The sequence below is a fragment of the Lepidochelys kempii genome, chromosome 8 (assembly GCF_965140265.1).
Source record: "Lepidochelys kempii isolate rLepKem1 chromosome 8, rLepKem1.hap2, whole genome shotgun sequence".
Lineage (NCBI taxonomy): Eukaryota > Metazoa > Chordata > Testudines > Cheloniidae > Lepidochelys > Lepidochelys kempii.
In genome coordinates, this window is record NC_133263.1 from 51,681,709 (window position 1) to 51,694,856 (window position 13,148).

Genomic DNA, 13,148 nt, shown 5'->3' on the forward strand with positions numbered 1-13,148 from the left:
AGCTCTTTCTATCGGTAGGTCCTCTCATTTTTTCCCCTCAATTATTTGCGGTATGGAGGTGGAAAAAAGATAAGATAAATGGAAACAAATCTTGCAGTGTTTTCACTTTCTCATTCATTCATTCTGCTTAATCCTTGTTTAAAAAAAAAAGTGAGTGATTTTATCGTGTTTGAGATTTAGAGATAAAAATCTGTATTACGCAATTTGCTATTAAGGCTTGACTCATTCAGGAGCACTCATTCCGCATATGTCATTTTGTGTCTACATGCTGGAGAGTGCCGGGTGGGGGAGGAGGGGATGAAGCAGGTTGTCTCCAAAGAAATGTTGTCTCACTGCTCATGTTCTAGTGAATGTTTCTCTCAGCCACTGCTTTCAGGTCTTATGTAGCTACTTCGTTTTTCAGGAAAAATTGAACAAGCCCACAATGTTAAGCTTCCTGTCATAAACTTTCCCTTTGTGGGTACAGACTCTACCCTGGCTGCCAGTTCAGTTGGCCCCTTTATAAACATCCCCCTTCATGGCAGATGCATTTCGGTAACCCACAGTGCACTGTCAGGCATGCAGAAAGGAGACTCCACCCTACATAGTACATTTCCATAAATAGCATTTAAATGAAACATTATAGTTAAGTATCTGCTTCAGCAAAATAAAGGAGTCTGAAATGTTAGCAGTAGGGACTGTGATTGTCAGAGGAAAGATAATGTTATGATTGTAAAATTCAGCAGGATATTCTGTAGCACCATGTGAGATTTATGTTAGACAAGCTGTGACCTGTACGGAGAGAGATCTGGAAGGGCTTTGAAATTAAACATACATGGTTCAAACAATGAGTTTAGGGCTTTGGGTAAAGCCCTGCAATTAAACAAGATCTGAATCTCCATGCTCTAAAAGAGCAGAGGCTCTTATTTACATTTGAGTTCTTTTCATTATCAACAAATAACCTAAAGTTTCCAATAGTGAATAAACATGCATATAATAAAACTGGTTAGACTCCTAGAATTGTTGACCAAGTAATGAGACATTTTGCTAATTGATAGTTGGAAAACCAAGCAGGGTGTGGTGCCTATAGAATGAATGCTTGCCATGGGAATCCACTGCTTCAGTCCTGGTAGAGTGCACCTGTACTTCCGGACCGAGATGCTGTTGCTGACTGTAGGGTTCAGTTCAGTGGGCCTAGGACTCCTAATTGCAATGTTGAGCAGAAACTTCACCACACAGGAATCCAGGTTCTCTCTGTTGATTTTGTGGATAAGTATTGAATTAATCCTTCTGATCTTAGGAAGTATCTCTGTTATCACAACGGTGTTGTGTTGTGGATTTTTCTGAAGAATATAGGCATAACTTTATGGACAGTTTTTAAATGTGAGGACATTTGAGACAAACAGGTTTTAGTTGAGTGGCTGGGCTGAGCAGGATTCAGCTCTCCTTACTAATATAATTCTAATCAAAGTTCTTGAGCTTTACTTTGATTTGTTGATGAAGAAAAAATATTATGGGATTTTGTTCCTTCAGTGCTGCACTTATTTAATGTTTGGTTTTTAGATTATTGATATTCCCATGTTGTGTTTTGGAGCAGTATAATGCTCTCCCTAATACGCTGAGTAATTGAAAGCCTCTTGTACTTTGTAGCTTGGCTTTTAAATAGGTCAAAATCAGCAGGACAGCTTCATCACCAAAGCAATTAGGTTTTTAACCCTTTTTCCCCTATGCTTGCTAGAATACAGTAGTAGCTCATTAATCAATTGCTGTGTGTTGGATGGTGCCATTGGAAGCCTGAGGTTTTCAGTTCCAAGCTTCCTCTCCTTGCAACTGAAATCCTCCTGAAAAGGAGAACTATTGAATCATGGTGTGCAAGGAGACGGGGTCAGATTGGGGTTGGAGTGATATGGTAGTGTTGCTGGAGAGACCTTGTCAGTAGCAGTGGGATTCGGCTGCTGGGTCAGTAGTTTGGGGCATTTTCAAAGCTCTGATTGAGGAACATGCATACTTCACTATGAGGACCACTGCCCATCAGCATTTGGAAAGAGGTGAGAAGTTAAAACGTTTCCCCGCAAACTCCTCCTTCCACTACTTCTCATGATAGAAATGAATTGTTAAGTGTAGCTACACCTGTGGTTGGTGGGTTGGTAATGATGCATTTTAACCATGTGTTCCCTTATGCAGAGTTTTTACCATGTGCAGTAGATAGAAGAAATAGTAGAGAAAAGGTTAATCATTTAAGGTTAAATGTAATTGAAATCAGCATTTGGGTTGTTAATGGGGCTGTTTAATAGCAACAGATTTGTGCAAACAACCCTTCCCCCACCCTGAGCCTGCTTGAACTTCCTGTTTATAGTAATCCTGCTTCTCTGGGATTACCTCTCTCTTCGCAGACACTCTAAATAGTACTCATTTTTCCAATAGCTTCCCATCTAATATAGGAAAGGCTCTTTTAATCTGGCATCATCACTGGACATTAGAAAAATAAGTGAGTGGCTTTGAGTTATTAACTGTGTGTCTATGCCAGAGGGGTAACGGGTGAGCAAATTGTCTATTTTATTAATTACAACAACAGAATGTTGGGTGAGAATTTAACAGAAGCAGAAAACTATTTTAATAGAAATATAATTTATTTTTATTGCAATTGCCTTTGACTGAATTATGCCCAGAGCAACAGTATCATAGATACTAAACAGTTTTACCAATAAATGAGAAATACATTGTGGCAATTGCAGATGCATTCATTCACATTTAACCCAACAAGCAACTCTCCAGTATCACTGTGGTGTCAGAATGAGGTTGAGTTTTAATCCGTTTATAGTTGTTTGCTTGGCAATGCTGAAAGGAACTGATCACCAAAAAGAAATCTGTGCAGGACAAAATACAGTCACTTCCAGGGATTGCTAAAACTTATTCACGGCCCCTCTCCCTTGACCAAACAAGATCATTTTATATCCAAGTTGATCTGAGATAAAACCATGTACAAAATTAGTAGGCTAAAGAGAATGCTGCAGAGGAAACAAAACAGATGTGTTAGTAAAAAATTTAGCTTGCGAGGTGGGATATGGTAAATGTCTCCCAGCAGGGGAAGATCATATGTGAAGAAAGATAAATAGAATTTCTGTGATGTATTTTTCTTCAGCCCCCACCCCATTCCTCGTAGGCCACTGGCTAGCAGTTCTTTAAAGGTATTTTTCCCTCCTTGCCATTCTTTATTATCTAGGATCTAGTTATCTTGTTAAATCCAAAGAAGAGCAATTCACTCCTTGCTTGAAAGGTCACCTTTGCCTTGTTGCAGAGCATGCTCCCTGAGCCCTGCTGGCTGCTGCTTCTCCCTGCTGTCTTCCAGCTCTAACCTCCTTATAGATGCAGCACCATGGAAACAGGCCCAGTGTTGAGCAGACTGCGCACTGCCAGGAACCTTGTTTGTGTCACCTGAGGGGCAGGATGCAGCATGAAGGATGAGAAGAAGGGATATTACTAAACGTGTATGGATGGAGTAGCTTTTCTTCCTACCCAATGTTCCTGCCTGGCTTAAAATTCATCTGAAACTTTTAACCAAAGGCTTGAGATATAACTACTGCTGGATTTTGTGCATTTCTTCCTCTGCACACCTGGATTTCTTTTCTGAGATGTAGCCCAGAAAAAGATTTGGAGGGGCTGTTATGTGGCACCACTATGATTTGGGGGTGCACGGCCAGATGGCTGTACAATTGCTTCATGTAGGTGTGCTTGATTGATGTAAATTGGAATGTGTTGGCCATTTTAACCCTAGGATACTACAAATGTGATGGCTTAATCAGGATTTGTGAAAAGTTGCCTTGTTTTGGAAGTGGTAGTCTGTCTTCTCCTCCCTTTTGACCACCCCATATTCTTCTGCTGTGAGCTCTTGGGGCTGGAATTAGCTGTGGGCACTTTCAGACATTTCTCTGGCATCATTCACTAAAGGACCATCTTTTGGAACTGAATTTGCTGAGAATTTGGGAGAGTTGCCACTTGGGTAGCCAAGTGACCTCAGCAGTTCTTTCTTTAGAGGAGAAATTTAAATTAGAGAGAGGATTTTGCATAGAATAATATTAAAGTGGTGCATTGTGGTGTGTTTATTTTAGACTTGCCCTACCTAATTGCAGCAAGTGTTCAATTATACATGGCTGAGGTTTTAGGTTTTCATTGGTACAAGCTGCTGCTGTAACCTATTATAAAAAAGCACAGTGCAGACAGAGTGCTCATACTAATGTTGTCAATTTGTATTTGAAATCTCTTTTTAAGAATCCATCTTATCAAAATGCAGCTGTTCCCTATGTTTAGATCATTTTAATGTATTTAATGTAACCTACATTTTCTCTGAGAATGTCTAAAGATCCCATGTGAATCAACCAGCGTGCCAGAAGTAGCTGATCTTGTGCAAAACTAAAATGAGGTGAACTCTGCTTGCTTCTTAATATATTTATTCTTTGTAGTATCCATGTCTTGGTAAGCTGCCTTAGAACTGGTGAAGATGCAAACAAAAATGCATTTGGAGAAGGCTTCCTGTTTTCTAATATCCCTCAATAAAGCTGCTGCTATGGTATTGAGAGTTTTACGATTTTTTAATATTACAAAGTATTAGGTTTTCTTAAAAAAGAGTTTCAAGGGGAAGTACAATTTTTCAGAGAATAAAGCTGCCAGCATAGCTAACAAAACCTTCCCAATCCTTCTTTGAATAACTATTTGTAAACGTTTTTGCTTTGAAACTAAGGGCTTGTCTACACTTAAAATGCTACAGTGGCACAGCTGCGCCTGTGTAGCGCTTCAGTGTAGACACTACCTATGCCAACAGGTAGCTAGTGGTAGCTAGGTCGACGGAAGAATTCTAGCACAGTCTGCATGGGGACTTAAGTCAGCTTAACAACGCTGCTCAGGGGGGTGGATTTTTCACACACTTGACCGATGTAGTTAAGCTGACCTAATTTTTTAGTGTAAACCAAGCCTACATTGTGGCCCAACTATGGTGGGAAACCTTGGTGAGAAAGTATTGCTTTAAAGTGCAGCTCTACTCTGAAAAGTGTGTGGAAAAATAATGCCAGCCTACTCTCACATCCGCTTTTCCTTATGCTTAGTCTTATTTGCTGTGCATTGCTGAATAGCAATAGGGTTAAGCATGTGCTTAAGTGCTTTCCTGAATCAAGGCCTGGAATAGCAAGTATGTTTTTACTGGTTTCAGAGTAGCAGCTGTGTTAGTCTGTATCCGTAAAAAGAAAAGGAGGACTTGTGGCACCTTAGAGACTAACAAATTTATTTGAGAATAAGCTTTCATGAGCTACAGCTCACTTCATCGGATTCAAAGTGAGCTGTAGCTCACGAAAGCTTATGCTCTAATAAATTTGTTAGTCTCTAAGGTGCCACAAGTCCTCCTTTTCTTTTTGTTTTTACTGTTTTTATCCCTGTTCATGAGTTGAACAGAGTAGAGTCAAATGCAGTAAGAGAGGCACCTGGATTCTATTCCTTGTTTTTACTATCAATCATTTCATTTACTCAGGGATGATCAGTTAGGCATGAGTAGCCCCACCAAAGTAGTGCCATTGAAAGCACAATTTTACCTGCAGAACCTTTTATTCCAGGTAGTGATGCACAAGGAGGAAACAACCTGAGGTGATAACATTTATTCTGGAGTCAGAAACCTGGTACTTTACAGTACCACTTTGACAGTGACTGCACTATAAGAATTTTATCTCGCTCAGGCCTCGTCTACACAAACACATAGCTCACAGCAAGCTAGGATGAGAGTCTACTCTGCACTGGCCTGCGGCACAAGTGCATATGTGGACCCTCTGCTGCACACCAAAATTACTGTAATGCTCTTTGATCTACCCTGCTTTGAAATAGTAGGTTAGAGCGCACTGACAAGCTTGTAGTGCATGGTAGCAGGGTCCGCATAGACACTTAGTGTATGGCAAGCTAGACGAGGGTAGATTTACACCCCAGCTTGTCACAAACTAAGTTTTTGAATAAACAAGCACGAACATACAAGTATCACATGGAAATTGAATTCTGAAAATATTGTAAACCGTTTGACATGCAAAACTGGTCCCAAAACTCTGAAGTTAGCTGGAGTTGTGTGTCTTCGAAAAGTCAGCAAGAGCCAAAAGGAGACTGATGGAAGGAGGTCTGGATAGATGACAAATGCCTGGAGTGATAGAGGATCAGAAGCAGACAGAAATGATGAGGGACATCCTTGGAGGAGTTAGAGGTGGGAGATTCCTGCAGTGGTCAAGGAGAAGGAACTTAGACCCATCAGCTGAAAAAGAGAATCTGTGTGTCCACTGGGAAGATAGAAGAGGCCTGGGGCAATCCCAGAGGAGGAATGCTGAGTGAGGCCAAAAAAAGACAAGGGAGATGGGAACAGTTAAAAGGTGTAAAGACCAGCCAGACAGAGGGATTGCAAAATGTCAGTGTAGACAGCTGATCTGGGTAGGGTAAGGTGGCAGGGTATTTGCATGTTTTAATTGTTTTTGTTTGTTTTTGTTTCTATATTTTCTCCTCCACAATATGTAGAGGGAAATCCCACTGATTGAAAAAACTGCCTGTTTTAAAGAGGAAAAATCTCATTTTGTGTGTGTTTAGGGATTGGGGGGAAGGTGTTTGTTGCTATTAACAAAGCATTTGCTTAGTAATCAGCATTTAAATATTCCCAGTAGCATATTGTCTACAGTAAATACAGATTTAAAGATAAATCCACATTTTGTCAAGAATTTCTATTTTTCTTTTTTACTGTGCCAAAATGGATGCAACTTGTAGTTCTATGAATCTATATCTCCTGGATTTGGGTGGTGGTGGGAATCTATTTACTAGCCAGATGCTAGTACAACAATTTTGTACTGTATTAAAGAGTTATGCGACACCTTGAATTTGAGAAACTGAATAAATAAGGCATGCAATTTATTTACTTTAGGCTTATAAAGTACTTATAAAAATTGTACAGACTGGTTAACCCATCAGTCTCAATCTTCCTTTGTTTCTGGATGTTTCCAAATCTTGTTTAGGAGATGACTCCCTCTTATTTTTCCCTTCTTCTCTGCTTTCAGATCTCGTGGACTGCCAAAGCTGAAAGAATCTCGTTCACATGAGTCTTTGCTGAGCCCAGGCAGCGCAGTGGAGGCATTGGATCTTGGGACTGAAGAGAAAGTTTTTGTCAAACCGCTTCACAGCAGTATCCTTGGACAAGACTTCTGCTTTGAGGTAAAGAAACACCACCCCATAAAAGTACAGATTGCATAGTCAGTCAGTATGCGTCCACAGTGGGCACTGTTTTGTGACTTCCTAAGTGGGTGAATAAATCCGTTTTCTCAGACATTTGAGATTATGATGTAAACTATCTGATCGTAAGATTCTGAAGTCCTTGGCGCTAATGACATCCATCAGTCAATGGGAAGAAATCTTTTCAGTGATTATACTCTTCTAATTGAATGTCTGCATATCTGATACAAAACTAGGCATTTGTAATGTGCATGCAGATATATGGCTTAAGCTTGCTTAAGTACTCATCATAATCTGAATTCTCTTACAATACATTTTTTAAAAACAGTTAAAATATGACTAAATTGAGAAGTCAGCTGATATAAGAGCTCTGCTCCAAAAGCCCTGTTCTGGCAGGTTATTGAGGAAAAGCTTGAGTAAACAAAGACCTTGCAGGTTTCCAGAAGGTCAACAAACTTTAACTTCGTCAGGCAATCAAGGGATTAAATTCTGTGGCTCAGGACTTCTGCTGCCCACTGGCCTTCTCCCCCACTCCCCTGCATTCATATTATGGGGCTGGTAGCAAGAGCACCCCGACTGATCTCAGTTACCAAGATACCATGAGAAGAAAGTCTGTATGTTAGAAAGGTCTGTAAAGTTAGTGGAGGGCTAATGAAGGTATATTACATAAGCGTGCTTTTAAATTGGATAAACCCTACCTAAAACGCATATCTAAAGTTGACAGGATGAACAGCATATTATCAAGTCTTATATCAAGGCCATCACCCTCAACACAACGTCATGGACCCACTCAGTCTTCAGTGGAGTTATGCCTGGGTTGAATCTGGCCTCAGGTGTCTAAATCCCTGACGCAGAGATTGGTTTGCTACCTTAAAACTGCTCTATCAGAACACCACATAGATCAGTCTCATCCCTTTTCCTTAAGGGAACGTGTTCAGAAGTTGTTCCAATTCATTTCAAGGTAGTATCTGTTGTGCTGATATTGATCTCAAAGGCCCAAAGAGTTAAAGGTGTTCATAATCTCTTTCACTGTTGAACCTTAAACAGAGATAGGTAGGTTTGGAGTTATTGTAAACAGAGGCCTTTGTTTTACTCAGTAACTTGACAAACACCCAAAAGCATTTATTCCAATGAAAAATTTATTGATTAAATAAAAGAAGGAATAAGAAATCAAAACAGGCATTTATATTGAAACTCAAGTTGAGTGATTATGCAAAACAAACTTAGTCAAAACCTTTAAAGCCTTTCTCCTTTTGGAGGTAAAAGATCAGTCTCTTATTTTCAGAACAACTTTTCTTTGATGAAAAGGAAAGGGTTAATTTTACTCCAGCTTTGATGTGTTGAGGGCATTTACTTATCCTGTTCTTAACAGACAGACACAAGGTAGAGGAAAGACAGGTAAGAAAAGATGGGTGAAATACAGCTTTTCCTGATGTTTTTGGAACACTGGACCGCTGGTTAGTTACAAGAGGATGCTTTTGGCTGGCAAGTCAATCGTGACACCTGCTACTTGGATCCTGATTTACAATCTGGTCAGGGACATCATCTTACTGGATGTTTTCTTCATAGACAAGGCAGGCTTAGATGAATACAACATAGTTGACTTCAGGATTCGATGGAAAGCCAAGAGAGTGAGAAATAGAACAGAAGGAAAGAAGGGAGGACATAAAATAATACCACAAAGCAGGGGTTCTCAAATAGGGGGTCAGGACCCCTCAGGGGGTCGCAAGGGTCTTAAATGCGGGCTTGCAAGCTGTCAGCCTCCACCCCAAACCCTGCTTTGCCTCTAGCATTTATAATGGTGTTAAATATATTTAAAAGCATTTTTAATTGATGGGGAGCTATGGCAAAGTGGGACTGTTCTTAATGTTTCCTCTGAATGCTGTAGGGGTGCCTCAGATTCCCCTATGCATTTCTTAAGTCTCCAGGTGGTGGGATAAGAGAGTGTAATTGTTGCAGACCAAAGGGCCAGTGTACATAAATGGCCGATACTCTGTCTCCTTGGCAATTGATGGCCTGGGCCCTTCCCCACTGCAAGGTGAAAGCTAAAGGGTTGGAGAACAAAGGAATCGGGTGACCTCCTGGCCCGGGAAAGGGACAAAGCCCGGAGGAGGAGCTAGTGGAGAGTGAGTCAGTTTCGGCATGCTGGGGACATGGAGTGAAGTGCAGACGTGGTTGTCTGGCTCACTGCCCCCCAAAATGGACCTGGCTGAGGGGTCCTAGTCTCTGTACCTACAAGCTCTGTTTTAGACCGTGTTCCTGTCATCTAATAAACCTCTGTTTTACTGGCTGGCTAAGAGTCACATCTGATTGCGAAGTTGGGGTGCAGGACCCTCTGGCTTCCCCTGGACCCCGCCTTGGCGGACTTGCTGTGGGAAGCGCACGGAGGGGCAGAGGATGCTGAATGCTCCGAAGTCAAACCCAGGAAGGTGGAAGCTGTGTGAGCTTTTTGCCCTGCAGACAGGCTGCTCACAGAGAGGAGACTTCACCTGAGTCCTGACTGGCTTTGTAGGGAGCAGTTCCAGAGCATCGCCCAGGGACTCCGTGACAACTGGGGTCACACTCAGAGGCTTGCTACGTGAAAGGGATCACCAGTAAAAAAGTTTGAGAATCACTGTAACAAAGGAAAGGAAAATGATGCAGGATCTTACGTGCCCCTGCAATGTTGGCAATTATATATATCCCCACTTATGGGCTTGAGGACTGGATGTCATGATCATATGATGACTTTCAGCACTCACCGGTGAAAACAAAGTACCTTGAACAAGCTTAAGGTCAGCAGGCCTTCTTCTCAGGAAGAAAGTCCTTTAGATGAGTCAAGGTGAGCTGGGATGAGTTGCAGTGCTGGCAGTTCGGGGGATAAACTGGGCCACCAGGTGGAATGGGAGAACTGAGCTGAGCTGATCATGTCTTTTCTTCAGTCTCTTTAAGAAAGGGTAAAAGTGGGTGTCATAGTTCATCTCCCTCGTTATTTTGTCCACCAGTTAGGCCTCGTAGCCATCACATCAATTTTGGTCTGTTAGTTCTGGTTCCACATCTTCCAAAAATTGTTGAAATTATGCTTGCTAAAAATGGATTATATCAACATGGCCTTTTTGATTTAGATTAATCAATCTTCTTTGTCTGGTTCTTTTGCACTTGTTACAGCATTCCGCATTATAAACAAATTGACCTATTTTTCATGGTTATTGTAACATCTTATGAACTTTCACATACTTTTTACATCTGAGTTCACAATAGGGGTATACTCTGTAGGCTTAATAGTCACAACATATCTCATTGGCTGGAAGCACTTCCTGTTCTGCTTCAGCCTTCCTGGGTAGACGGAAGACAGCTGGCAATACAAATGCAGAGTTTAGTACTAACATTTAGTCTTAAAGTGCTTTGCCTATGCTCATACATCTGAATGGGAAGAACAGGGAGAGCTGGCAAGGCCAAATAAAAATTGAAGCAAAATGTGACTGTCTCCTTATATGCACAAACAGAGCTAGCATCAGTTTTGCTCCAGGTGGTGTTGTCTCTTCCAAAAGCAGACTCAAACGTTTTGGCTGTTTCAGCCCATTGATGTGTATAGTACCCAGAGCATGCAATTTTTAGCTTCCCGAAGACAGTATTTCCAGTGACATCCAGCAGGGATTTTTGTTCATCAGACCTTTCATCAACATGTGACTAGCTCTCTCCCTACACCTGCTCCGTTAATGATCAGATTGTCAGCCTTGGGGACTTACTGGGATATTGCAGGTATCTAGAGGCTGCAGTTCAGTTAGCATGTGCACAAATTTCAAATTGCTGACTACATCCTTATTTTACAGTCTCTCAGAACATTTGGCTAGAACAGTGTGTTTCCCTTCAGTTTTATACCCATCTGAGCTGAGGTTTTTTTCTCTGCAGTCTGTGCCCTTTTCAGGCTTGCTCCTTCCCTGCTCCCATATTTTGCTGCCTCTTTCATATTCTCAATGCTTGAAAGTCACCTATGACTTTTGCTCCTTTTTCTGCTTTGCAGTCTTGCCAGAACTGGACCTATTGTTTGTGTTTCAGGTAACCTACTCCAGCGGCAGTAAATGTTTCAGTTGCTCCTCTGCAGCGGAGAGAGACAAGTGGATGGAAAACCTACGCAGGACAGTGCAGCCTAACAAGGTAATAGAAGAGGAAGCTGTAGGAATAATACCACCAGTAAAATGTTCATGGCATGACTGGATTCTTGTCCAGATGATATATCAAACCATTACAGAGGTGCTTACCTATTTAATTAGGTCAATCACGACGCCCCCCCCTCCCCCAACCCCCCGCTATACCTCAGACGTTCTTGTCAACTGCTGGAAATGGCCCACCTTGATTATCACTATAAAAGGTTTTTTCCCCCCCCGCTCTCCTGCTGGTAATAGCTCACCTTACCTGATCACTCTCATTACAGTGTGTATGGTAACACCCATTGTTTCATGTTCTCTGTGTATATAAATCTCCCCACTGTATTTTCCACTGAATGCATCCGATGAAGTGAGCTGTAGCTCATGAAAGCTTATGCTCAAATAAATTTGTTTGCCTCCAAGGTGCCACAAGTCCTCCTTTTCTTTTTGCTGAAATGTTATGAATCTGCCAGCTTCTGGATGGCAGAAGTTAAGAGCAAGTTTGTGTTCTGAACAAATTTGAATACAGCTTTTCAAAGGTGATCAAATAGCAATGTATAAAATACACTCATTGCATGATCAGTATTTTCTGTTTGAAAAGAAAATGTTCTTTTTCCTCATCACTGTCTCTAAATCAATGCTGAGCTCTTTTTTCTGCACAGGACAACTGCCGTCGAGCTGAGAATGTGCTCCGTCTCTGGATCATTGAGGCCAAGGACTTGGCCCCCAAGAAGAAATACTTCTGTGAGCTGTGCCTTGACGACACTCTGTTTGCCCGCACCACCAGCAAAACAAAAGCAGACAACATCTTCTGGGGCGAACACTTTGAGTTCTATGGCCTCCCGCCCCTCCACAGTATCACAGTTCACGTCTATAAGGATGTGGAGAAGAAGAAGAAAAAAGACAAGAATAACTATGTAGGACTGGTCAACATTCCCATGGCCAGCGTGACTGGTCGTCAGTTTGTGGAAAAGTGGTACCCAGTCAGCACACCTACGCCCAATAAAGGGAAATCAGGGGGACCTTCCATTCGCATCAAGTCCCGATACCAGACCATCACCATCCTCCCCATGGAACAGTACAAAGAATTTGCAGAGTTTGTTACTAACAACTACACCATGCTGTGCTCAGTGCTGGAGCCTGTGATCAGCGTGAGGAACAAGGAGGAAATGGCCTGTGCCTTGGTGCACATTCTTCAGAGCACTGGCAGAGCCAAGGTAGGAGCGGAAGGAACATCTCACAATGATTTCTGAGACTCATAAACATTTCTCATGGTTTTAAACATAAATAGCATGAGGGGTGGACAGGCCTGGGAATGGGAGTCAGAGGAGGGGAACACTACCAAAGGGGAGAGGCTGTAGAGGGGAAGCGAAGTAAAGCAGAATGAGCATTTTAAAGAAGTTTGGGCAAATCCTTTATAAGGGGAAGTCAATATAGGTGTGCAACACATTACCAGAAGTAGAATCTGTAAGTGTGAATATATTCCAAAGAGCTAGATGTAGACACTTAGAGGAGATAACTATTGCAGGGTTAAAACATTAGCTATGTAGGTGGAAGGACTTCATAGCATCCTACCATCACAGAATGTTATGTCTGTACCTTGAGTACATTGAAATATTTTATGCATTGCTGGATAGATGATGCACCATGAACACTGTAGCATCAAGGGACTTGCAAATAAAATTTTGTAAATGTGTCTTATAAACAGTGAACAGCAAAAGTTCACCACAGTTAACATGAGGGATTAGCACTTGGATTAGCCTAGCTGGATTGTGAGTAACCACTCTGAAAAGCCATACCCCATTA

General features: G+C 41.6%; 1 protein-coding gene across 9 annotated transcripts in view; it reads left to right on the top strand.

The window, feature by feature from the left end:
- RASAL2 (RAS protein activator like 2) overlaps positions 1-13,148 on the top strand; it is a 269,432-nt gene that overhangs the window by 223,999 nt on the left and 32,285 nt on the right. For 8 of the 9 annotated variants that reach the window (XM_073356487.1, XM_073356488.1, XM_073356489.1 and 5 more), the window contains 3 exons: positions 7,044-7,197; positions 11,254-11,352; positions 12,005-12,559. In XM_073356487.1, the coding sequence (XP_073212588.1) occupies positions 7,044-7,197; positions 11,254-11,352; positions 12,005-12,559 (808 nt within the window). Of the gene's footprint in view, positions 1-3,430; positions 3,702-7,043; positions 7,198-11,253; positions 11,353-12,004; positions 12,560-13,148 lie in introns of those variants that run through there. The other variant, XM_073356494.1, reaches the window with a different exon arrangement.